Source organism: Anopheles merus, chromosome 2R, assembly GCF_017562075.2.
Source record: "Anopheles merus strain MAF chromosome 2R, AmerM5.1, whole genome shotgun sequence".
NCBI lineage: Eukaryota > Metazoa > Arthropoda > Insecta > Diptera > Culicidae > Anopheles > Anopheles merus.
Window position 1 is genome coordinate 5158605 of NC_054082.1, and position 16505 is coordinate 5175109.

The 16505-nt window shown below is 48.2% G+C and overlaps 3 protein-coding genes across 7 annotated transcripts; 2 read left to right on the plus strand and 1 right to left on the minus strand.

Moving 5' to 3' along the window:
- Positions 1-15: 15 nt before the first annotated feature.
- On the minus strand, positions 16-12852 carry LOC121590309 (mucin-22-like). 4 transcript variants are annotated; one of them, XM_041909862.1, is made up of 9 exons: positions 12667-12852; positions 11784-12099; positions 11624-11700; positions 11367-11552; positions 10926-11291; positions 5990-10861; positions 2414-2557; positions 815-2333; positions 16-338 (listed from the first exon to the last, which is right to left on the minus strand). In XM_041909862.1, the coding sequence occupies exons 2-8, from the start codon at positions 11942-11944 to the stop codon at positions 931-933; spliced, it is 7209 nt and encodes a 2402-aa protein (XP_041765796.1). In that variant the 5' UTR covers positions 11945-12099; positions 12667-12852; the 3' UTR covers positions 16-338; positions 815-930. The 4 variants fall into 4 exon arrangements, with proteins under 4 accessions (XP_041765796.1, XP_041765798.1, XP_041765795.1 ...); XM_041909864.1 differs by having other exon boundaries at positions 1794-2333; positions 11784-12102; XM_041909861.1 differs by having other exon boundaries at positions 11784-12102.
- On the plus strand, positions 12153-14893 carry LOC121590321 (NAD-dependent protein deacetylase Sirt6). Of its 2 annotated transcripts, XM_041909897.1 has the most exons (4): positions 12153-12188; positions 12296-12333; positions 13587-14255; positions 14321-14893. In XM_041909897.1, the coding sequence occupies exons 1-4, from the start codon at positions 12179-12181 to the stop codon at positions 14648-14650; spliced, it is 1047 nt and encodes a 348-aa protein (XP_041765831.1). In that variant the 5' UTR covers positions 12153-12178; the 3' UTR covers positions 14651-14893. The 2 variants fall into 2 exon arrangements, with proteins under 2 accessions (XP_041765831.1, XP_041765830.1); XM_041909896.1 differs by lacking the exons at positions 12153-12188; positions 12296-12333 and adding an exon at positions 12933-13516.
- A 64-nt stretch (positions 14894-14957) lies between these two features.
- LOC121590331 (60S ribosomal protein L17) lies at positions 14958-16185 on the plus strand. Its single transcript, XM_041909907.1, has 3 exons — positions 14958-15018; positions 15409-15503; positions 15583-16185. Exons 2-3 carry the CDS (start codon positions 15423-15425, stop codon positions 16063-16065), a joined length of 564 nt encoding a protein of 187 aa, XP_041765841.1. The 5' UTR covers positions 14958-15018; positions 15409-15422; the 3' UTR covers positions 16066-16185.
- The last annotated feature ends 320 nt before the right edge of the window (positions 16186-16505 follow it).

Here is a 16505-nt window from a genome sequence, read left to right on the forward strand (position 1 = left end):
GTGCTAAAAACATACTCATGCTAAATCTATAGAATCTCTTAACTTTGCCATACGTTAAGAATCTTGCCAACTAAAAAAAAAATCGCAAGCGCAACACCACACACACGTATTGTTTGGTTCTACGTCTTAAAATGTACATTATTTTCCGCTTCTTGTTTTTGTCACAGAGGCTTAAAACAAGCGCAACACACGAGCGAATTATGTGTATGTGTGTGTGATGCTTGTTGGAGACTTATGGATACGATGCTGGTTAAATGGGTCATAAAATTCGATTCACATTCTGTTGCTGCGATTGCGGTTCCTCTCCCCTCGCGTAACTTGTCAGCAGATGAGGGAATCTAAAACAAAACATAGACAAGAGAAAACATAAAAGTAAAAGAAAAACACGTAAGGAATTTTACAAAATTAAACCGAACGAAATTTGTAAAGAAAAAAACTGTACTAAAAAGAAGTAAGCGTTACGGGAAAGAGAATGAGAAACAGAAATGCTAAAGTAAACAAGTTAACTAAAGTTTGCTCTAGAACACGATTACAAAGCAATTACAATCTTCCGAAAGAAGAAAACGCACATACACACACACACGTATGGTTCACATAGTAAAGAAACCAGTGTGCGGTTTGTGTGGTTCGCTCGACTCGACTCGATTTCAATGTCTACTCTAATTACAAATTAATACGTTTTACAGATAGAATAGCAATTACAGAGGAGCAGCACCAAACCATACTATCAACATTTTTTTACCCAAAAGAGAGGAATATCAACGCAGCAAAAGTAAAGGATAGTGGTGTGTAAGTATAATGAATTCCAAGCTACCTTCGCGCTCCATGTAATAATTGTGTGCCTGATTTCGGGGGCAACTCACAACACACAGACGACACACACACGCACACAGGCAAAAGAAACTTCTGAAATCAAACCCGCCGGATCGCTTATCGTTCGACGATTGGCCGACGTACGGTGGTTGGTGTACCCTCACCGCTACTAGAGGCAGCAGCGGCTTCACATGCCGCAACACCACCGGCGGCCATGCTGGTATCAATCCCACTATCATTATTGCTACTACTATTATGATGCTCCGCCAAGTTCACCGTATTATCTGGCCGGCCGTTGGCTCTATTTGCCGCCGGTGGCACACGGCTACGCGCTCTGTGAGCCTGCTGTTGTGGTCGCTGATCGAAGGAACGGCCCTGAACCACATCTTGCACCACCTGCTGTTGCTGCTGCTGCTGCTGCACCGTCATTACGCCATCCTCTTCACTTTCGTTCTCCATCAGATCATCATCGATGCCATCATCATCATCTGCGTCATCGTCTTCGTTTCCGGGTGAGTTTAGTAGCATGTCACCATCGAGCACGACCACGTTCGGCTGGATGGCAATGATTTCGCTACAGTTCGAGTTCTCATTCGCCAACAGCAGATGGTTCTCGTTTGGCTCACGCTGTTCATCGTCGCTTGCCATCAACTCGTCATCGTACTGCTGCTGCTGCCTTTCGTCGTTGTGCTGAGCCGATTCCGGTGTGCTGGGAATTTGAATATCATCCTCATCGAAGCAGGCTGATTTTTCCTTCCCTGACGCGTCACCACCACCATCGTCGGCGTGGTCGCCATCGTGGTCATTACCCTCTTCTTCCTGAACAGTCATCATGCTTGCTTCTTCGGACACTTTCTCTAACTCTTCCTGCTCTGCACCGTTATCCTTTCTCGCTTCCTGCCCCTCAGCTGCTGGAGAAGGACACGACGCTGCTGCGAATGGAGATGGAGAACGAGGATGGGGAACATGATCGATCGTACCTGGGGCATCAGCTCCGGACACAAGGACCACGGTTGCCGCAGCTGGTATAGCGTCCGCAAACGAAGAAACGACCGTAGCGGCCGTCGTCGTCAGGGGAAAGAGCGGTGCCGTCGCATTGAGTCTGCTGCTAGCGGTGCTCGTTTTCGCAATGACCGGATTGGTAACGGTGATCGGTAGCTCGAGCGAGGTCGGCACGTGCGGATTGCTCGGCACATGCCCGATGACGGCTGCCAGCGTTTCGTCGAGATTCGAACCCGAGCCAGCGGTAATCGTGGATGTTAAAGCTTTACCGCTGCTGCTGCTGCTGCTGCTGCTAGTGGACGATGCTCCAGCAGCAGGAGTAGTGCTGCCGGAAGCCATTCGAGGAGACACGGCAGCAGCCAATTTTCTATCCCCGATTCGGCTGGCCGATTCGATGCCGTTCTTGGTCGGCACCTCAACGGTCGACATGATCGGGGGTTTCGTTAGCACGGCGTTGGTTTCGACCGTGGTATTAGGGTTCACCTGGATGATCTCCGTCGGTAGTAGTACCGGGTGTTCTGCGGAATTAGGAGAAAGGAAGAACCAATTATTGTATGGAACTCAACAAGGGCCCAAAGTTAGCTTCAATACACCATACCTTGCAGCTCAATCAGGCCAGCATTCTCATGTGCGACGATAATTTGTGTCCCTTCCGGCGTAACCAGCGTGCTAACTGCTCCGGCTTGCTGTTGCTGCGCGTGTTGGCCTGCGGATAGTGCCGCTAACCACTCCTGTGCCGTTTCTGCACGGACACAACACGCCACAAACGAGGGCCGGGAGGTTTTGTTTTAAAAAGAAAATAACGAACAAAGAAATAAAACCAATATGCAACCACACCAAACAGAAAACTCCTGAGCGAAAAGCGCGCTTTGGTTGCTATATAACCGGTCAATAGATTAGCCACGAACAAACACAACCAAGAGGCAAATCACACACACACACGCACACATACACAGAATGGAGACCAATCAAGTATTGCAGACAAACACACAGGACAGCTGGACAGCCTACTGGTGTGGTGTTTTAATTGTGTAAGGTGAGTAGTAGTTTATATATTGGGTTCTGCAAAGGGGAGCATCAAGGAATGATCGGCGGCAGTTGCTTACATTTGTAAAGTGTCCTTCACATACGATCATTATTTCTGGTTAGCATACTGCAGACCTAATGTAAGGGGGAAGTAATAACTCTACTTAAATATACAACTATAAACCTCTGTATAATTGTAGTATAATTATCTGGCTTTACTTGAGTTTTTTTTTGTTTGCTTTATACCTATCCTTTTTTATTCTTACTACATCCTTGGCGTGAATATTTCAATTCGTTTCTTCCCTAACATTTTAGCGTGTTGATGTTCGTCTATGACAAAACAGTTCAGGAGCAAAGAGCAGACCAACTCGCTACATGTGCTAAAACTTCATGAGTTTCGTTTGTTTGTGTTGTTTTGGCGGGAGAAAAGGCAATAGTTAACCGTAAATAATGCTACTACACATTGCACAAAGCATTACGCGATGAGATGAGTGGCGGCGCAAGCAATAAGCTCTGGAAAGCATGCGCGCATCTTGTATGATTTCCCTTTACCACCGTGCTTCCTCTTTTTAAATAAAGCTCATTACGTATTCGCAGGCTATGAACAAGTTAGGGAGAAGCAGCACAAAGTGCTTCGAGGAGATTATTACTTGCTACTAAATTGATTACAGCGTGTGTAAGAGTGTGCATCGAGAGCAAACATAAAATATTAATAGCATAAATCTGCCTTCCTGCCGTTCTCTGAACAAGTGCATTTATGCCCACGTCATCCTGCATATGCTTCTTTTGCTTTGCCATCCGTACCATCATCGTCCGATAAACCTCTAGTCGATAATAAATTATCTGTACCAACTACTACTACGGAGTAGTAACAATAGTATTCTCGAAAGCATGAAAGTGCGTCTAAGTATAAGGGAAAACGGATGATAAACGTGTATAAGGTGTGGGTTCTATATATATTAAATCGTCGTATAGTTAGAAGAGGATTCACACCTATACGAAGAGTGCAGCAAGGTACAGCACGCACATCGAGCAGGTTAAAAATTGTTCAAATTCAAGCATATGTTAAAATATTAACTTATAAAGCCGGTTTTTACAGCAGCCCCGTCAGCTTTTCTACGAGGAAACAGTATCCACAGTAGTAGTAATATTGGGTAGTGGTCGTAATAGTAGCAGCAGTGCAAATGATGATGCTGAGAAGAAGCAGTTTTGCTACAGAACACCACACGTCTGTACTCCTGCTCTCGGTCAGCACGTGCCTCCAAGTGTAATTTGCACTTCGAAACAAAACCCTACAACAGCGCTTCCTGCTGCACGGTTCCACTAATGTACCACACTAACACTAGAGAGGTCTTACTAATTGCTCTTTTAAAATTCTTCCTCCTTTGATTCTTTGATCTTTTCTGCTTGCCGACTAACTAGCGCACTCGGTCTCGTGTCCCTGGAAATTCCTAGTTGTCTTATTTTGTGATTAGTTTCTTTTTGTTTCTTCCGTTCTACTCATTCTTCTGGATTCACTCTCGCGCATTTATTCTTTCACAGTAGTGTGCCGTTTCGTGCAGTTCGGACTCGGGATTCAAACATAGTCGGGATCATCGACCGATACGGAACTGGTGAATAGGCTACCTACAGGAAAAAACAGAAACGTGAAAGTATGGATGGAAATTTTGCATCTCTGTGGTGTCAGGGGGTAAGGAAGAGCAGGAAGAGGGACCATTGAGTAGGAAGAAATCATCTTATCAAGTGGGGTGGGGGTGTAAAATCATACTAAGAGAGAGAACAAAGAGGAAATAAACAAATACAGCAAAAATACACGAGGCAGAACAACCAACCTTCCCAAACACAGTACAATTTCCTTCTCCCTTCGTTATGTGTCTGTGTGTCTGTGCTGGTGTTGTTTGTGTGTTTGAGAGGGTTGACCAGGTAGAAGAAAAGGATGAAACCGGTAAAGTATCACGTGAAGATGATTTCTTAATGTCGGAAACAACTAAACGTAATTGCATTTGCTTGCAACAGAAACGGAACTAAAGTACGTGACCTACATCCGGGCGAAGTACTGAGTGCGTCAGCGTGACCAACAGATGGACGACATCGCTAGAACACTAGACCGAACTAATAAAGAGCATTCTGGCCACAGACTATGAATATGAGGGAAGGTAAAGAACAACTACTGCTACTGCTACGTGCGATGGACCGGTTGGCTGGCTGGTTCGGTCCGATGACTATGGCTACTACATGTTCCTATATACCATGGGGTGTTTAACGGCATACCGAAAGTACAAAATATTGAGACACATGAGAGGATGAAGAATCGAATCGAACGTGGATTGATGATTATGTGACTTGAAGCGTATTACAAAATTTAACCCTAGCTTTGTCAAAGCACAAGTTACCATTATTACTGTTTTTTACTATAAGGTTTACTATAACAATAGTGAATTGAAATGTCTAAACATCGCATATCTTAGGGATACTGTTTCCTGCCTACCTGTGAATTGTTTCACATTATGATTAAAAGTTCAGATTGCACCTTAATAAATCGTGTTCCTTGCTAAAAATGTCCTTAAGTATCTGACTATTTTTACATCGTTTTACAGTAAATGTATTGTAAATACATGTCTCAGAGGAAAAGATAAACAGGGTCTAAATGTACTTCGAGGACGATCTAACTGGTTGGTTGATACCAACGATCTCTTGTACATTTCAACGAGTTTTTATTACTATTACTGATGCAACTTTAACACACCACGGTCCATGAAAATGACTACCATTACCCTTATGTAAATGCGTGTGTCTGTCAATGGTCTTGTCGTTTGAATTTGTAGAGAATAATGATAAAGCCTCCGACTGAATAACAGTGAACATTGTGTAAAAAAAACACACACATATTGAATAAAAGTGAAACTAATAACTAAAACACCACCACAAATTTCTACACTAGCAGAAAAGCGATTTATGTAGCGAAAATGATAGTACGCAGTGTTGCAAAACATACACACATACTGAATGCAAGCAAAGGCACACGAAGCGATAACTGGCATTATGAGAGAAGGATTCCGAAAACATTAATCCAGCTCCACCGGAGTTGGGAGATTTTGAGCGGGAAACGGGGATTTGCGAAGAAAATAGCAAGCATTCCTTTACGCACCTTGCAGTATGATCTCTTGGCCGTCCGCAGTTATTAGGTGCGGCGTATCGCCACTGGCCGCCAGCGCCATCAAGCTCTGCGGATCGAGTATGATATGCTGCCCGTCCTGTGTGTTGAACACGAAGCCTTCCTGCGCACCGTCGCTTCCCACGGCAGCGGTTGCGTTGGCGATGGCAGTAGTGCTACCTTCGCCGGTTCCATCACCTCCCATCTCTGCTCCATTGCTACCGCCCACGGTAGGGATGATCACTTCCGCCTGGTTGATAATCTCTTCCGTCAATGTTCCCCCCGCCTGTTGCTGCTGGCCTTGATGCTGCTGCTGCTGCTGCTGGGAGGGATGTTGCTGGTGCTGCTCGGGTAGTGCTACCAGCTGATTCGAAGCGTCCAGGTAGAGCAGCTCGTTGTTCACTGGCACGAGACTCTCGTCGCGCACCGAGCACAGGTAAAACAGGTGCGGTGGCCCACCGAAGTTCTCGGCAGGTACGGCGATCAGCTGAGATGATTCTTGCTCCCCGGTTGCTGTGGTCCCGCTGCCACTGCCACCGGTACTGCTGCTGCTGGCCTCCGTCACGGATCCTCCACCAACGACGGCTAGTTCACTCGAGCCAAGGATTACTTCCGCTGCACCAGCTCCGCTACTGGACGGTGAACCCTCCAACAAAATAGCCGCACCGCCGGCTGGGGCGACATGCGTCGACGCAGGAAGCTCTCCCGCCTCCCCCGAGGAAACCTTTTGCTGATCAAGCATCTCTTCGTCCTCCTCCATGTCCACCGCGCTTGGATCCGTCGATGCGGTGCGTCCAACCGTGGTGGATGATTCCTGCACGGACGAATCGGCCGCTGCCGCAATCACCACATTGCTACCGGAGGAAGCAACCTCGGGCAGTGATGTCGGCCGGGCGCTACTACTGTGGCTATCGGGTGTCACAGCAAGATCCGCACCACCACCACCCGTCGTCGTGATGATCTTCGTGGAAATTGGGACGGGTTTCTTCCTCGAAACGTGTTGTTGCTGCTGTTGTTGCTGCTGCTGTTGCTGTTGTTGCAGCTGCTGTTGCTTTCCGTACAACTGCCGCATCCCACTCTTGGTCAGCATTTTGCCCTTGCCCTGCCGCTCCTCGATGTAACCGAGGCGGCTAAATTCTTTCAGCTTTTGCGGCGTAAGTCTGAGCACGCGGTGACTTTTCTTGCCGGTGATCGTTTCGCTGCCAGAGGAAGAAGACACCGAGGACGAAGCACCGTCGCCGGACACGCGACGGTCGTGCGCTTTCGAACCAACGGAGCCCTCAGCGCTGCCCGTCTTGGACGAAGCCGTAGAAGTGGATGCAGCGTGCGGTAGCGGCTTCTTCGTTATAATGATCTTTGGTGGTACTAACTGCGGGGCGGCTGCCGACGAAGCGGACGATGGTGGAGAGGACACGCTTGGCGCTGGCGTGGAGCTGGCGACACGGCAGCTGGAAGAAAGTGTTATTGCGCTCGTCACCGTTACCGACGATTTAGTGGAGCTGGGGAATTTCGACGCGACGCTTACGCTCGCTGTCGATGTGGTTAGTACGGTTCCTTTGCTCGTTATCACAATTTGCTCGGTGGAAGCTTTGCCTCCCTTTACCATCGCCACCGTCGTTTGCCGTTTATCTTTTGAGGTGGCCGCTACCAGCGGCGGCTTGGCGGCCCCACCTCCAGCACCGTTGACACTCTTCATGACTGTAATGGCGCCAGCGGGAGCGGGAATGGAGGATGTTCCATCTACCAACAGCTCACCTTCATCCATTACGATTGGCATACTGTTGATGTCAAGCTTTTCAACTTCCGCCGACACTGGGGAAGATTCTTTCGATGCCATCTCCTCGCCATCGGTCAACACTTCGTTACGCTTCTTCTTCTCTGGAATGGATGGAGGGTCTTCCTCGGGCGGCAAAACCACCTTGACGGTGGTAATTTCTTTTTCAATTCCACCTGTCGTCATTGGTGGTTCCACAACAGCCGCCACTTTCTTCGACTGCGGTAGGTTCGTCGCTTCTGCCGTGGTCAGCATCATCGATTGAAGATGTCGCTTCCGAGGGTTAATGCTTTTCGCTGTGCTACTATTGTTGCTGCTGCTGCTGCTGCTGCTAGTGTTGTTTGGTGTCGGCTGTCCGGCACACTCTACCGAGACTGATACCGCTTGAGTGCTGGAGCTAGCAGTCGTATCTGCTTCTTTTGCTGGTTCTACAGCCACAACCTTTGCTTTTGATACAACATCTTCATCCACGGCGGAACTGGAACTGCTGCTGCTCACGGGAAGCGGCGCTGTTACCACGACCGGCAGATTTATCAACGCTTCCGCTACCTGCAGATCTGTCGGTGTAGCTTTCGAGGTCAGAAGCGTGGTGGCGGCTGCATCTTGCTGTGTATCTGCGCTTTCCTCGTGATTTGTTTTCAAATGTTTGGCCAACGCACCATCGGTAGCTTCTTGCTTTTCAACAGCAGATAAATCATTCGAATTATCGGTAGCTTCTGCCGTATCCATTGCTACACTCGTTTCTATTTCGCTAGAAACGACTAGTTTTGTTACTTTTGCAACTTCAGCGCTACTTTTGTCGCTCCCGTCCGTGTTGGCGGGTGTGGCCTCATCTAATTCTGGCCCTTCCTTACGAAGCCTTTTTGCTTTGCGCGACACAGACGATGGTTCGCGAGCCTCCGACACTGGCTGTGTGGATACAGACTTCTCGCCCGCAGACTTTTCATGCACATCCGTCACGGCTTTACTATACTTGCCGCGACGGCGTGTTGCTGCAGGCACGGTCGGCTGATCACCGTTACCGCTGCTATCAGGAAGTAGTACTTCGTCCGATTTCCGTTTTTTCTTGGCAGCTTGGTGCTGCTGCTTCTGCTGCAGCTCCTTGTCCTCGGGTAGAACTTCGTCTGTCATCGCAGACGATGTAACGGATGGGTTCTGGTCATCTTCCCGATTCTTGGATTCGTCCTTACCCTTTACGGTTTGGATTTCCTCTTCAGAAGCTTCTTGCTGCTGTGGCTGCTGTTCCTTGTCAGTTTTGTCTTTCACCACATCACTAGCAGAAGAACTCGAATCACCATTATTGTTCGCCGCCTCTGCTGGGACAGATCCCTCCGAAGGAGCTACCTCTTCGCCGACGGGAGCGTCGTCGCGTTTTGGTGACGAAGACGAAGATGCAGTGACCGTCTTGTTACGAGTCTTGAAGATTCGCTTGCCACGTTCCTTCGGCGGTAGGGTACGATTACAGTCGATCTTATCGGACACGGCCGTCATTACGTCGCTTAAATCTTCCGGCAGTTTCGGTACATTTGTTTCACCTAGCAGTGAATCAATTTCCTGGCTCAACTGTGCATCCCGATCAACTTCCGACGGTTCCGGCTCTACGGTAGTGGGTTTTTCTCGGGCCGCTACCGCTTGATCTCGTTTGCGATCAAATCGTGCCGTCATTAGGGATGTTTGTGACGCTGGTGATACCTTTTCCTGCTGGTGAACGTCTTCGTCGTCATTGAAATCAAAACAGGAGGTCTCCTGCTGCTGGACGTCCGTTTTCTTTGCCGAATCATCAATATGAGATTTCCGTTCCTCCTGCACAGCGTTTGTGTCCGTACTGACCGCGGGCGTAGTGTGGTCAGTCGGCACGGGCGCAGGTGCAGCCGTGATTTCATCACCACTTAACGACTTGCTGGATCCACGGGTAGCACGGTTCAGTATGAGCTGTTTCGCACTAATCGGACGTTCGGCTGCCGGTGCTGTCGGAGGTACGATACTTTGAGATGGCCCGGCACAGGATTCGTTCGAACCTGTCGTTGAGGAGCTACTAGCCGTGCTTCCTTCACGCGATGGTACAGCGTACTTTTCCTGCACCATGGACACATCGTCATTGGTCACTTCGATGAATTCGCGCTTTTGCTTTTTCGGGATGTTCCGGTACTTGATCGTGGCGTGCGGTGAAACGATGGGCGCAGAACTAGATGCTGATGATGTTGACACAACGGCCGTTGTAACACTGCCAGCAGTCGCCGCAGTCACAGGTGGAGCCGTAGCAGCTACAACTGTATTGCTTTCCGGAGGACTCTCTGGATCTTTTTCCGTTTCTTTCACTGCAACACTCTCCGCATCCTTCTTGGCCATTGCATTGGTTTCATTTTTGGCTTCCGGCTTGGCCGTCTTCTTCGACGCAAGCGGCTGTTGTTTTGTTTCTTGCTTTGTGTCTTTCTGCTGTTTTCTGGTACTCGCTTTTGTGGTTCGAACCGGCGAAACATCTTTTGGTGGAGTATCTTTTCGACTCTCCTTGGTGGGATTTTTTTCCTCTACATTTTCTACTCCTCCCACCAGCTTATCACCTTCATCGTCCTCTTGTTCGTCTTCGCTCCAGTCGGCTAGCAGTTCGTTCTTGAGCTTAACGTCCGTTTTATTCTTCACGGCATGCTGGGTTGGTGATTCTTCGTGACTAACCAAAACGCTGCCCTTTCCTCTGTTCTGTCGATGATTTTCTTCCTTCTCATCTTCCACTGTAACGTCGACGTTGGCTGAAGGTCGAGTGTCCTCGTGTTCGCTTACTTTAGCAGAGGCCTGTTTAACCTCGTCCAGAACCGACGACGATTGGTCGGGCTTATTTTGCCGACCTTTCTTTTGCTTGGGAGTCTGAACGGTCGGTGTTGTTTTGCGACCTCCACGCGTTCGTTTCTCACTGGATGGCGGCTCGCTCTTAGCCGCAGCTGGTACGTCGACATTACGGATCGGCGTCTCAAGCGGTTTTGCTTTGTCTGCGACTGGTAACGATCGCCGAGCACGATCGGGCTTGATGTCCGGCTCGGGGTCGACCTCTTCGGCAGATTCATCCATCTTCTCGGACGAAGCTTTACGAGCAGGTGCTGCCGTGCGAAGAAAATGTGATCAATTTGGTGAATTAAGCACATTTTTTGCTTTCCAACTTACCTGTTGGCGTTGAGGTATTTGCCGAAGATACGGCACCAACACTGCCACCTGCACCACCGCCACCACCACCTCCACTACCTATAGCATAGGTTGCTCGGCAATGTTTTATATGCAGCATGATCAAATTCTGCCTGTTGGCACTGTAATTGTTACACTTGTAACAATGATACACCTGGCTGGGAGATGACTGTACCGAATGCGCTCCGACCCCGGGGCTCATTTTGTCTGTCGGGAGAGACACACCGGCCTCGCCGTCGGATGGAGTGCTGGAAGGTTGCGCTAAAATACGAACTTCGTGAATCGTTTTGCGTCCCGACCCGAACGAGAACGGTGGTGTGTTCAGTTTGGCTGGCGTATTAGGTTTTTCTGCAACAAAAAAGGAAGAATTGTTTTGATTGGAACAGGATAACCTATTTTAGGCCAAGAATTTCATACGTGTACCTTTTAGCCCTTTTCCTTTACCAACAGGAGAACGTCCATCCTGGAATGCTCCCGAATGGCGTTCTTTCTTCTGTGGTAAATAGTCAGTTGAATTAACAATATCCGGATCGCCCCCCGTCGCACGTTCGGCGTGCATTACATCGGCCGGGAACTTTTCCATGTGCTTCATCTTAGCACGATATTGTTCTGCAATAAAAAGGGAAACAGTTGAATAACGATACGCAAACCGCAGTGGCAGGAGGATCGGTAACACCAACCTAAACCTTTGCGAAGAAATTCATGCTTGCGCGGACAGTTATATTTGAAGATAAAGTTTGGATTTTTTACGTATTCGCTGTAACATAAAGTAAAAGCCAATTGCATTATCCCGCCTCTTCCAATACGCAGCTACACAACAGTGAAAAGAGTAACACTCACTAGGAATCTTCCTGGAAGAATTTGACCACCGCCAGCGGCTTTTTCCGGAGCGAGGATAGGAACTCTTCGGTCAGGCGCGAACTGCCCATCACCTCACCCGGCCACCAGCTGTTGCTCACCTTCACCCACACGATGTCACCATCGCTCAGTTCCTCCTCCATCCCGGAACCCTTGCTTGCTCGCCTACTTTTGCAGCCTTTACGGAATGCTTTCCGGCCTTTACGGTAATCCTACTCTCCAGAGCAAACAACAACCAACTCTATTCCGGGCGCATCCAATGTAGCCTCCTAGGTTGATGAGTCTGATCCGTCAAATGCTACTGCAAAGAAAAGAATGAACAAAGTAGTCGGTCAGCAATCATTCGTCGTCTTCGTTATCGTTATGAGCCAGCATTAATGAATATCGGTACGAATTCTTTAACGATGTTGCACCCTTATGCTGTTAGAGCATTGCTGAGGTTTATCTATTTTGCGCAACTGTTTCGCTAATTGCAAAACATTTTTCACTTGCAGCCGCAACCGGAACTGGAGTAGGAGAAAGACGGCCCCTGGTACATAGCGCTTGGTACATTAATTTTTCCTTCTGCTGCACATCACAAGCCGTACTTTTGCTACTTTGCGACAGCCCAGCAAACCGCTCAAAATTGGCTTTTTGCACGATCTTTTGTCGCCATCCGCTCACTGCCCGCCGACGTCTTGCGTAGCCTTACGGTTGTTCTTCGTTGTCGGTTTTGTTGGGCTTGCTGAAAGGGACGCGGTTGTTCGTGCCAGAGGTGACTCGCAGTTCCGCGAACGGTGAAGCGTGCGATGATCCTGTCCGTTGATTTTCCTGCTCCCGCACTCAATTGTTCCAATTTTTATGCAACCATTTTTCACCGACGTACCTTTTTCTCGCTTGGCCTTTTGCACCGTGCAATGTTGTTGATTAAACGCAGGAGCTAAATTTTCTTCCTCCGATTGCTACCATTTCGACGGCAGCCGTCTTTGCCCGTACAACATGGCGAGGGGTTTTGACGTTCGAACATCGCTGCTTCTCGCTCATTTTCTCTACCCGTCCTTTACTCGCCTACAGTGCTCGTTTCGAAATGAGCTTTTGTGCCCCCCCCCCCCCCCTTCCTGGCTTCCTATCAGGCCGCTGCCAGACACACCAAAAAACCACCGTAACGAAAATCTTGACAAATGAAGTGTATCGCATTGTAACGCTCCTTTTTTCGGTCAACCGATGTCGGTCCACCCGTTGGTGAGCGAAAACCTAACGAAATTGCTGTTAGCATACTTCTGCAGTGCCAAACATCAATTTAACACGAGTTAAGCTTATGTTTTCCTGTTATTCGCATCAAAATTCATGAAAACAAAACTCACTGTTTTTGTGTACAATAACACGCGTTATTTTTCGGTTGTCAAACTTTTTCGTTACGGTGGTTTTTTGGTGTGCCTGGAATCGGCTTGAAACTCCTGCCGAAAACTTCCGATAAAATGTTGATGCTTCTACCGAAAAACGCCAAAAAATCTGGCCACACTGTGTACCGGTCCGAACCGGTTCAACGAGCTCTGCCCGCAAAGTGCGCGTGCGGTACGAAATGTTTACAAAACAATGCGTTGCCGAGACGGTAAAGGTGCGTGTCTTTCGCAAAGTACACGGCGTTGGTTAGAATTAATTAATTAAACATGTCCTGCAATTACGCTGAAGGACTGTCAAAATATGAAAACAAGGGTGTGCTTGGTGTGGCGGAGGTGAGACTACGCCCGCTTCGAGCGATGCAATCGGAGAGCGAAACATATTTTAATGCAACATTTCCCACAGATCTTTGATACTCCCGAACTGGTGGAGGAAAAATGCGAGCAGCTGGTGAAAATGATGCTTGCCTCGAGCCATACCGTCGTGCACACGGGTGCTGGGATTAGCACGAGCGCGGGCATACCGGATTTCCGCGGCCCCAACGGTGTCTGGACGCTGGAGGAGAAAGGAGAAAAACCTGCGGTTAATATTTCGTTCGATGATGCCGTGCCTACCCGCACGCACATGGCTCTGAAGTCGCTCGTAGCCAGTGGTCACGTGCAGTACATCGTCAGCCAGAATATCGACGGTTTGCATCTGCGGTCAGGGCTTGCGAGAGAACACCTGTCCGAACTGCACGGCAATATGTTTTTGGAGGTGTGCACCAAATGTCGTCGTCAGTACGTACGAAGCAGTCCAGCGCCAACAGTGGGCAAAAAGGAGACTGGAAACATTTGTCCCGGCACGAGTGCGGAGCGCGCATGTCGTCGAGGCAAGCTGATCGATAACATCCTAGACTGGGAGCATGATTTACCTGAAAATGATCTCCAACTGGCATTTATGCATTCCGCGATGGCAGATCTTAACATCTGCCTTGGGACGACATTGCAAATCGTGCCGAGCGGTGATCTACCGCTGAAAAATCTCAAACACGGAGGACGACTCGTCATCTGCAATCTGCAGCCGACCAAGCATGTAAGTTGTGCGCTTGTCCATTCATAACATATATTTTGCTATATTTCCTCCTCAACTCGTTGCAGGACAAAAAGGCAGATTTGAAAATTTCAACCTACGTGGATGCGGTGCTTGAACGAGTGGCCAAACGATTAGGTGTAGAAATACCTGAGTATCGCAGGGAAGAAGATCCAACCAAACGCGACACGTACAGTGTGCAGTGGAACATCGATGTAAAAATGGTGAAAACATTAGAAAAACGGTACGATAGTACGATAAAAGAGAAAAACCAGCTAAAGAAGCGATGTTCCACATCTAGCATTGATCAGGACCGCGAGGAATTGAAAAGAAACAACAAGAAACTAAAACAAGAACAACCTAGCAATGCAACAAATGAAGGAGATTTAAATAGTTGAGCGTGGAATGAATAAAACTTTGTACTGTTGCTACGGACCAAGGACGACGAAATGCTTTTTATGAATATTTATCGCGTTCTAGTGTATTTTTTGTTTGTGAGTTGATAAATAATGACCAAACCAAATTTTCATACATTTAACGAGACCAGTGAAATTATTATTTTGTGATTTCATCACTTTTTGCTGTAATTTTCCATTTCTGAATTTATGTAAAAAATAAAAAGAAACTCAAACAAATCAAACGTTTGACGGAATTTGCTTGAAAAAATAACCCGTACCACCTATTTAACGCCACACGTTTGACAGTTGAAAAAGCGGAAGCTATCCTGTCAAAACGTTGGATGTCTCTCTTTCCGGCATCTTGCAAGGTAAGTGACGGGAGCGCATTGGAATTGTTGTCGGTAAAAATCGCTGAAATTATCGGATTTCTAAGTGTAAATCAATGATTCAGTTCTGGAAATAGACCGGAAAAGTGTTCGCTGCAACGCCGTGATGTAGTGCTGGGAAAATATTTGCCCAAATATGGGGGAAATTGTACCGCTGAGTGTTGGTGCTACGTTGAACATCAACATCAACTACTGGTGGCGAGCGGTGGGACGAGACGAACGGTGTGCTGCCGCTGTTGATGTTCAGTTAGCGTTTCAGCTCACGTTTTTGCAAGCATTACCGGGGCGAGCACTTTTCCCGGCCGATTTCTGCGTTTGCGAGAGTTGTACAAGGGAAAACTAACCGTATTGTATTGTCCCCTTCTTCCACAGACTTCGGATTCAAGATGGGACGTTACGCTAAGGAACCCGATAATGCTTCTAAATCCTGTAAATCGCGCGGTTCGAACCTTCGGGTGCATTTCAAGGTACGTTGTGCCACGGGATGGCAAGTGGTGTTGGAAGTGCAATGTTTGCTAAGATCGAATCCTTCTTCCTCACCCACAGAACACTCGCGAAACGGCACTAGCCATCAAGCGTATGCCGCTCCGTCGTGCTCAGCGTTTCCTGAAGAACGTGATCGAAAAGAAGGAGTGCGTACCGTTCCGCCGCTTCAATGGCGGGGTGGGCCGTTGCGCTCAGGCCAAGCACTGGGGCACGTCGGTCGGTCGCTGGCCGAAGAAGTCTGCCGAGTTTCTGCTGCAGCTGCTGAAAAACGCTGAAGCGAACGCCGACTACAAGGGTCTGGATGTGGATCGGTTAGTGATCAACCACATTCAGGTGAACCGCGCGCCCTGCCTGCGTCGCCGCACGTACCGTGCGCACGGTCGCATCAATCCGTACATGTCGTCGCCGTGCCACATCGAGCTGTCGCTGACGGAGAAGGAGGACGTTGTGACCAAGGCCACCGACGAGTCGGAGCAGGCGAAGAAGAAGCTGTCCAAGAAGAAGCTGCAGCGGCAAAAGGAGAAGATGATGCGCAACGAGTAAGGGTGCGTGATCGTATGCTTACGCTGTGCAAAATTGTTCTTTAAGGAGGCGAATAAAACGGTCAACAAAAACACCCAAAAGTGCAGAGGAAAGCAAAAGTGTGGTGAGAAAAAAAACAAACTAATGTGTGTAGTGTTGTTTTTTAGTCCTCTGCGGAGAGTTGGAAAGAGTGCACCTGGAGGGAGGAAAATATTCGATTATTGAGAAAATGAGTTTAATCATCGTCGTTTCGATACAAACGGGCAATCTAGGACTAAAGCGTGTAAGGATTGAGTGTTTGATAATGAGGAATTGTTAGTCTCTTCAACTGTCCTTTATCTAGAGCGTTTGAAACGCATTAGAAACTTCAAACTCTCAGTGTTGGTGCGAGTAGAGTAGTAACTTTTGGATCACTCTAGAGTGTATTTGAGCAAGGGATACTTCTACCAGTAACCTGTAGG

What these genes read in the sequence shown, in the direction of transcription:
- LOC121590321 (XM_041909896.1), top strand. Translation starts at nt 13,451, where the DNA reads ATGTCCTGCAATTACGCTGAAGGACTGTCAAAATATGAAAACAAGGGT. An exon ending in GTGTGCTTGGTGTGGCGGAG is followed by an intron (nt 13,517 to 13,586) that starts GTGAGACTACGC and finishes CATTTCCCACAG; the next exon opens with ATCTTTGATACTCCCGAACT. An exon ending in ATCTGCAGCCGACCAAGCAT is followed by an intron (nt 14,256 to 14,320) that starts GTAAGTTGTGCG and finishes AACTCGTTGCAG; the next exon opens with GACAAAAAGGCAGATTTGAA.
- LOC121590309 (XM_041909862.1), bottom strand. Translation starts at nt 11,944, where the DNA reads ATGGAGGAGGAACTGAGCGATGGTGACATCGTGTGGGTGAAGGTGAGC. An exon ending in ATTTCTTCGCAAAGGTTTAG is followed by an intron (nt 11,553 to 11,623) that starts GTTGGTGTTACC and finishes TTTTTATTGCAG; the next exon opens with AACAATATCGTGCTAAGATG. An exon ending in CCAAGAGATCATACTGCAAG is followed by an intron (nt 2,558 to 5,989) that starts GTGCGTAAAGGA and finishes GTGTCCGTGCAG; the next exon opens with AAACGGCACAGGAGTGGTTA.
- LOC121590331 (XM_041909907.1), top strand. Translation starts at nt 15,423, where the DNA reads ATGGGACGTTACGCTAAGGAACCCGATAATGCTTCTAAATCCTGTAAA. An exon ending in ACCTTCGGGTGCATTTCAAG is followed by an intron (nt 15,504 to 15,582) that starts GTACGTTGTGCC and finishes CCTCACCCACAG; the next exon opens with AACACTCGCGAAACGGCACT.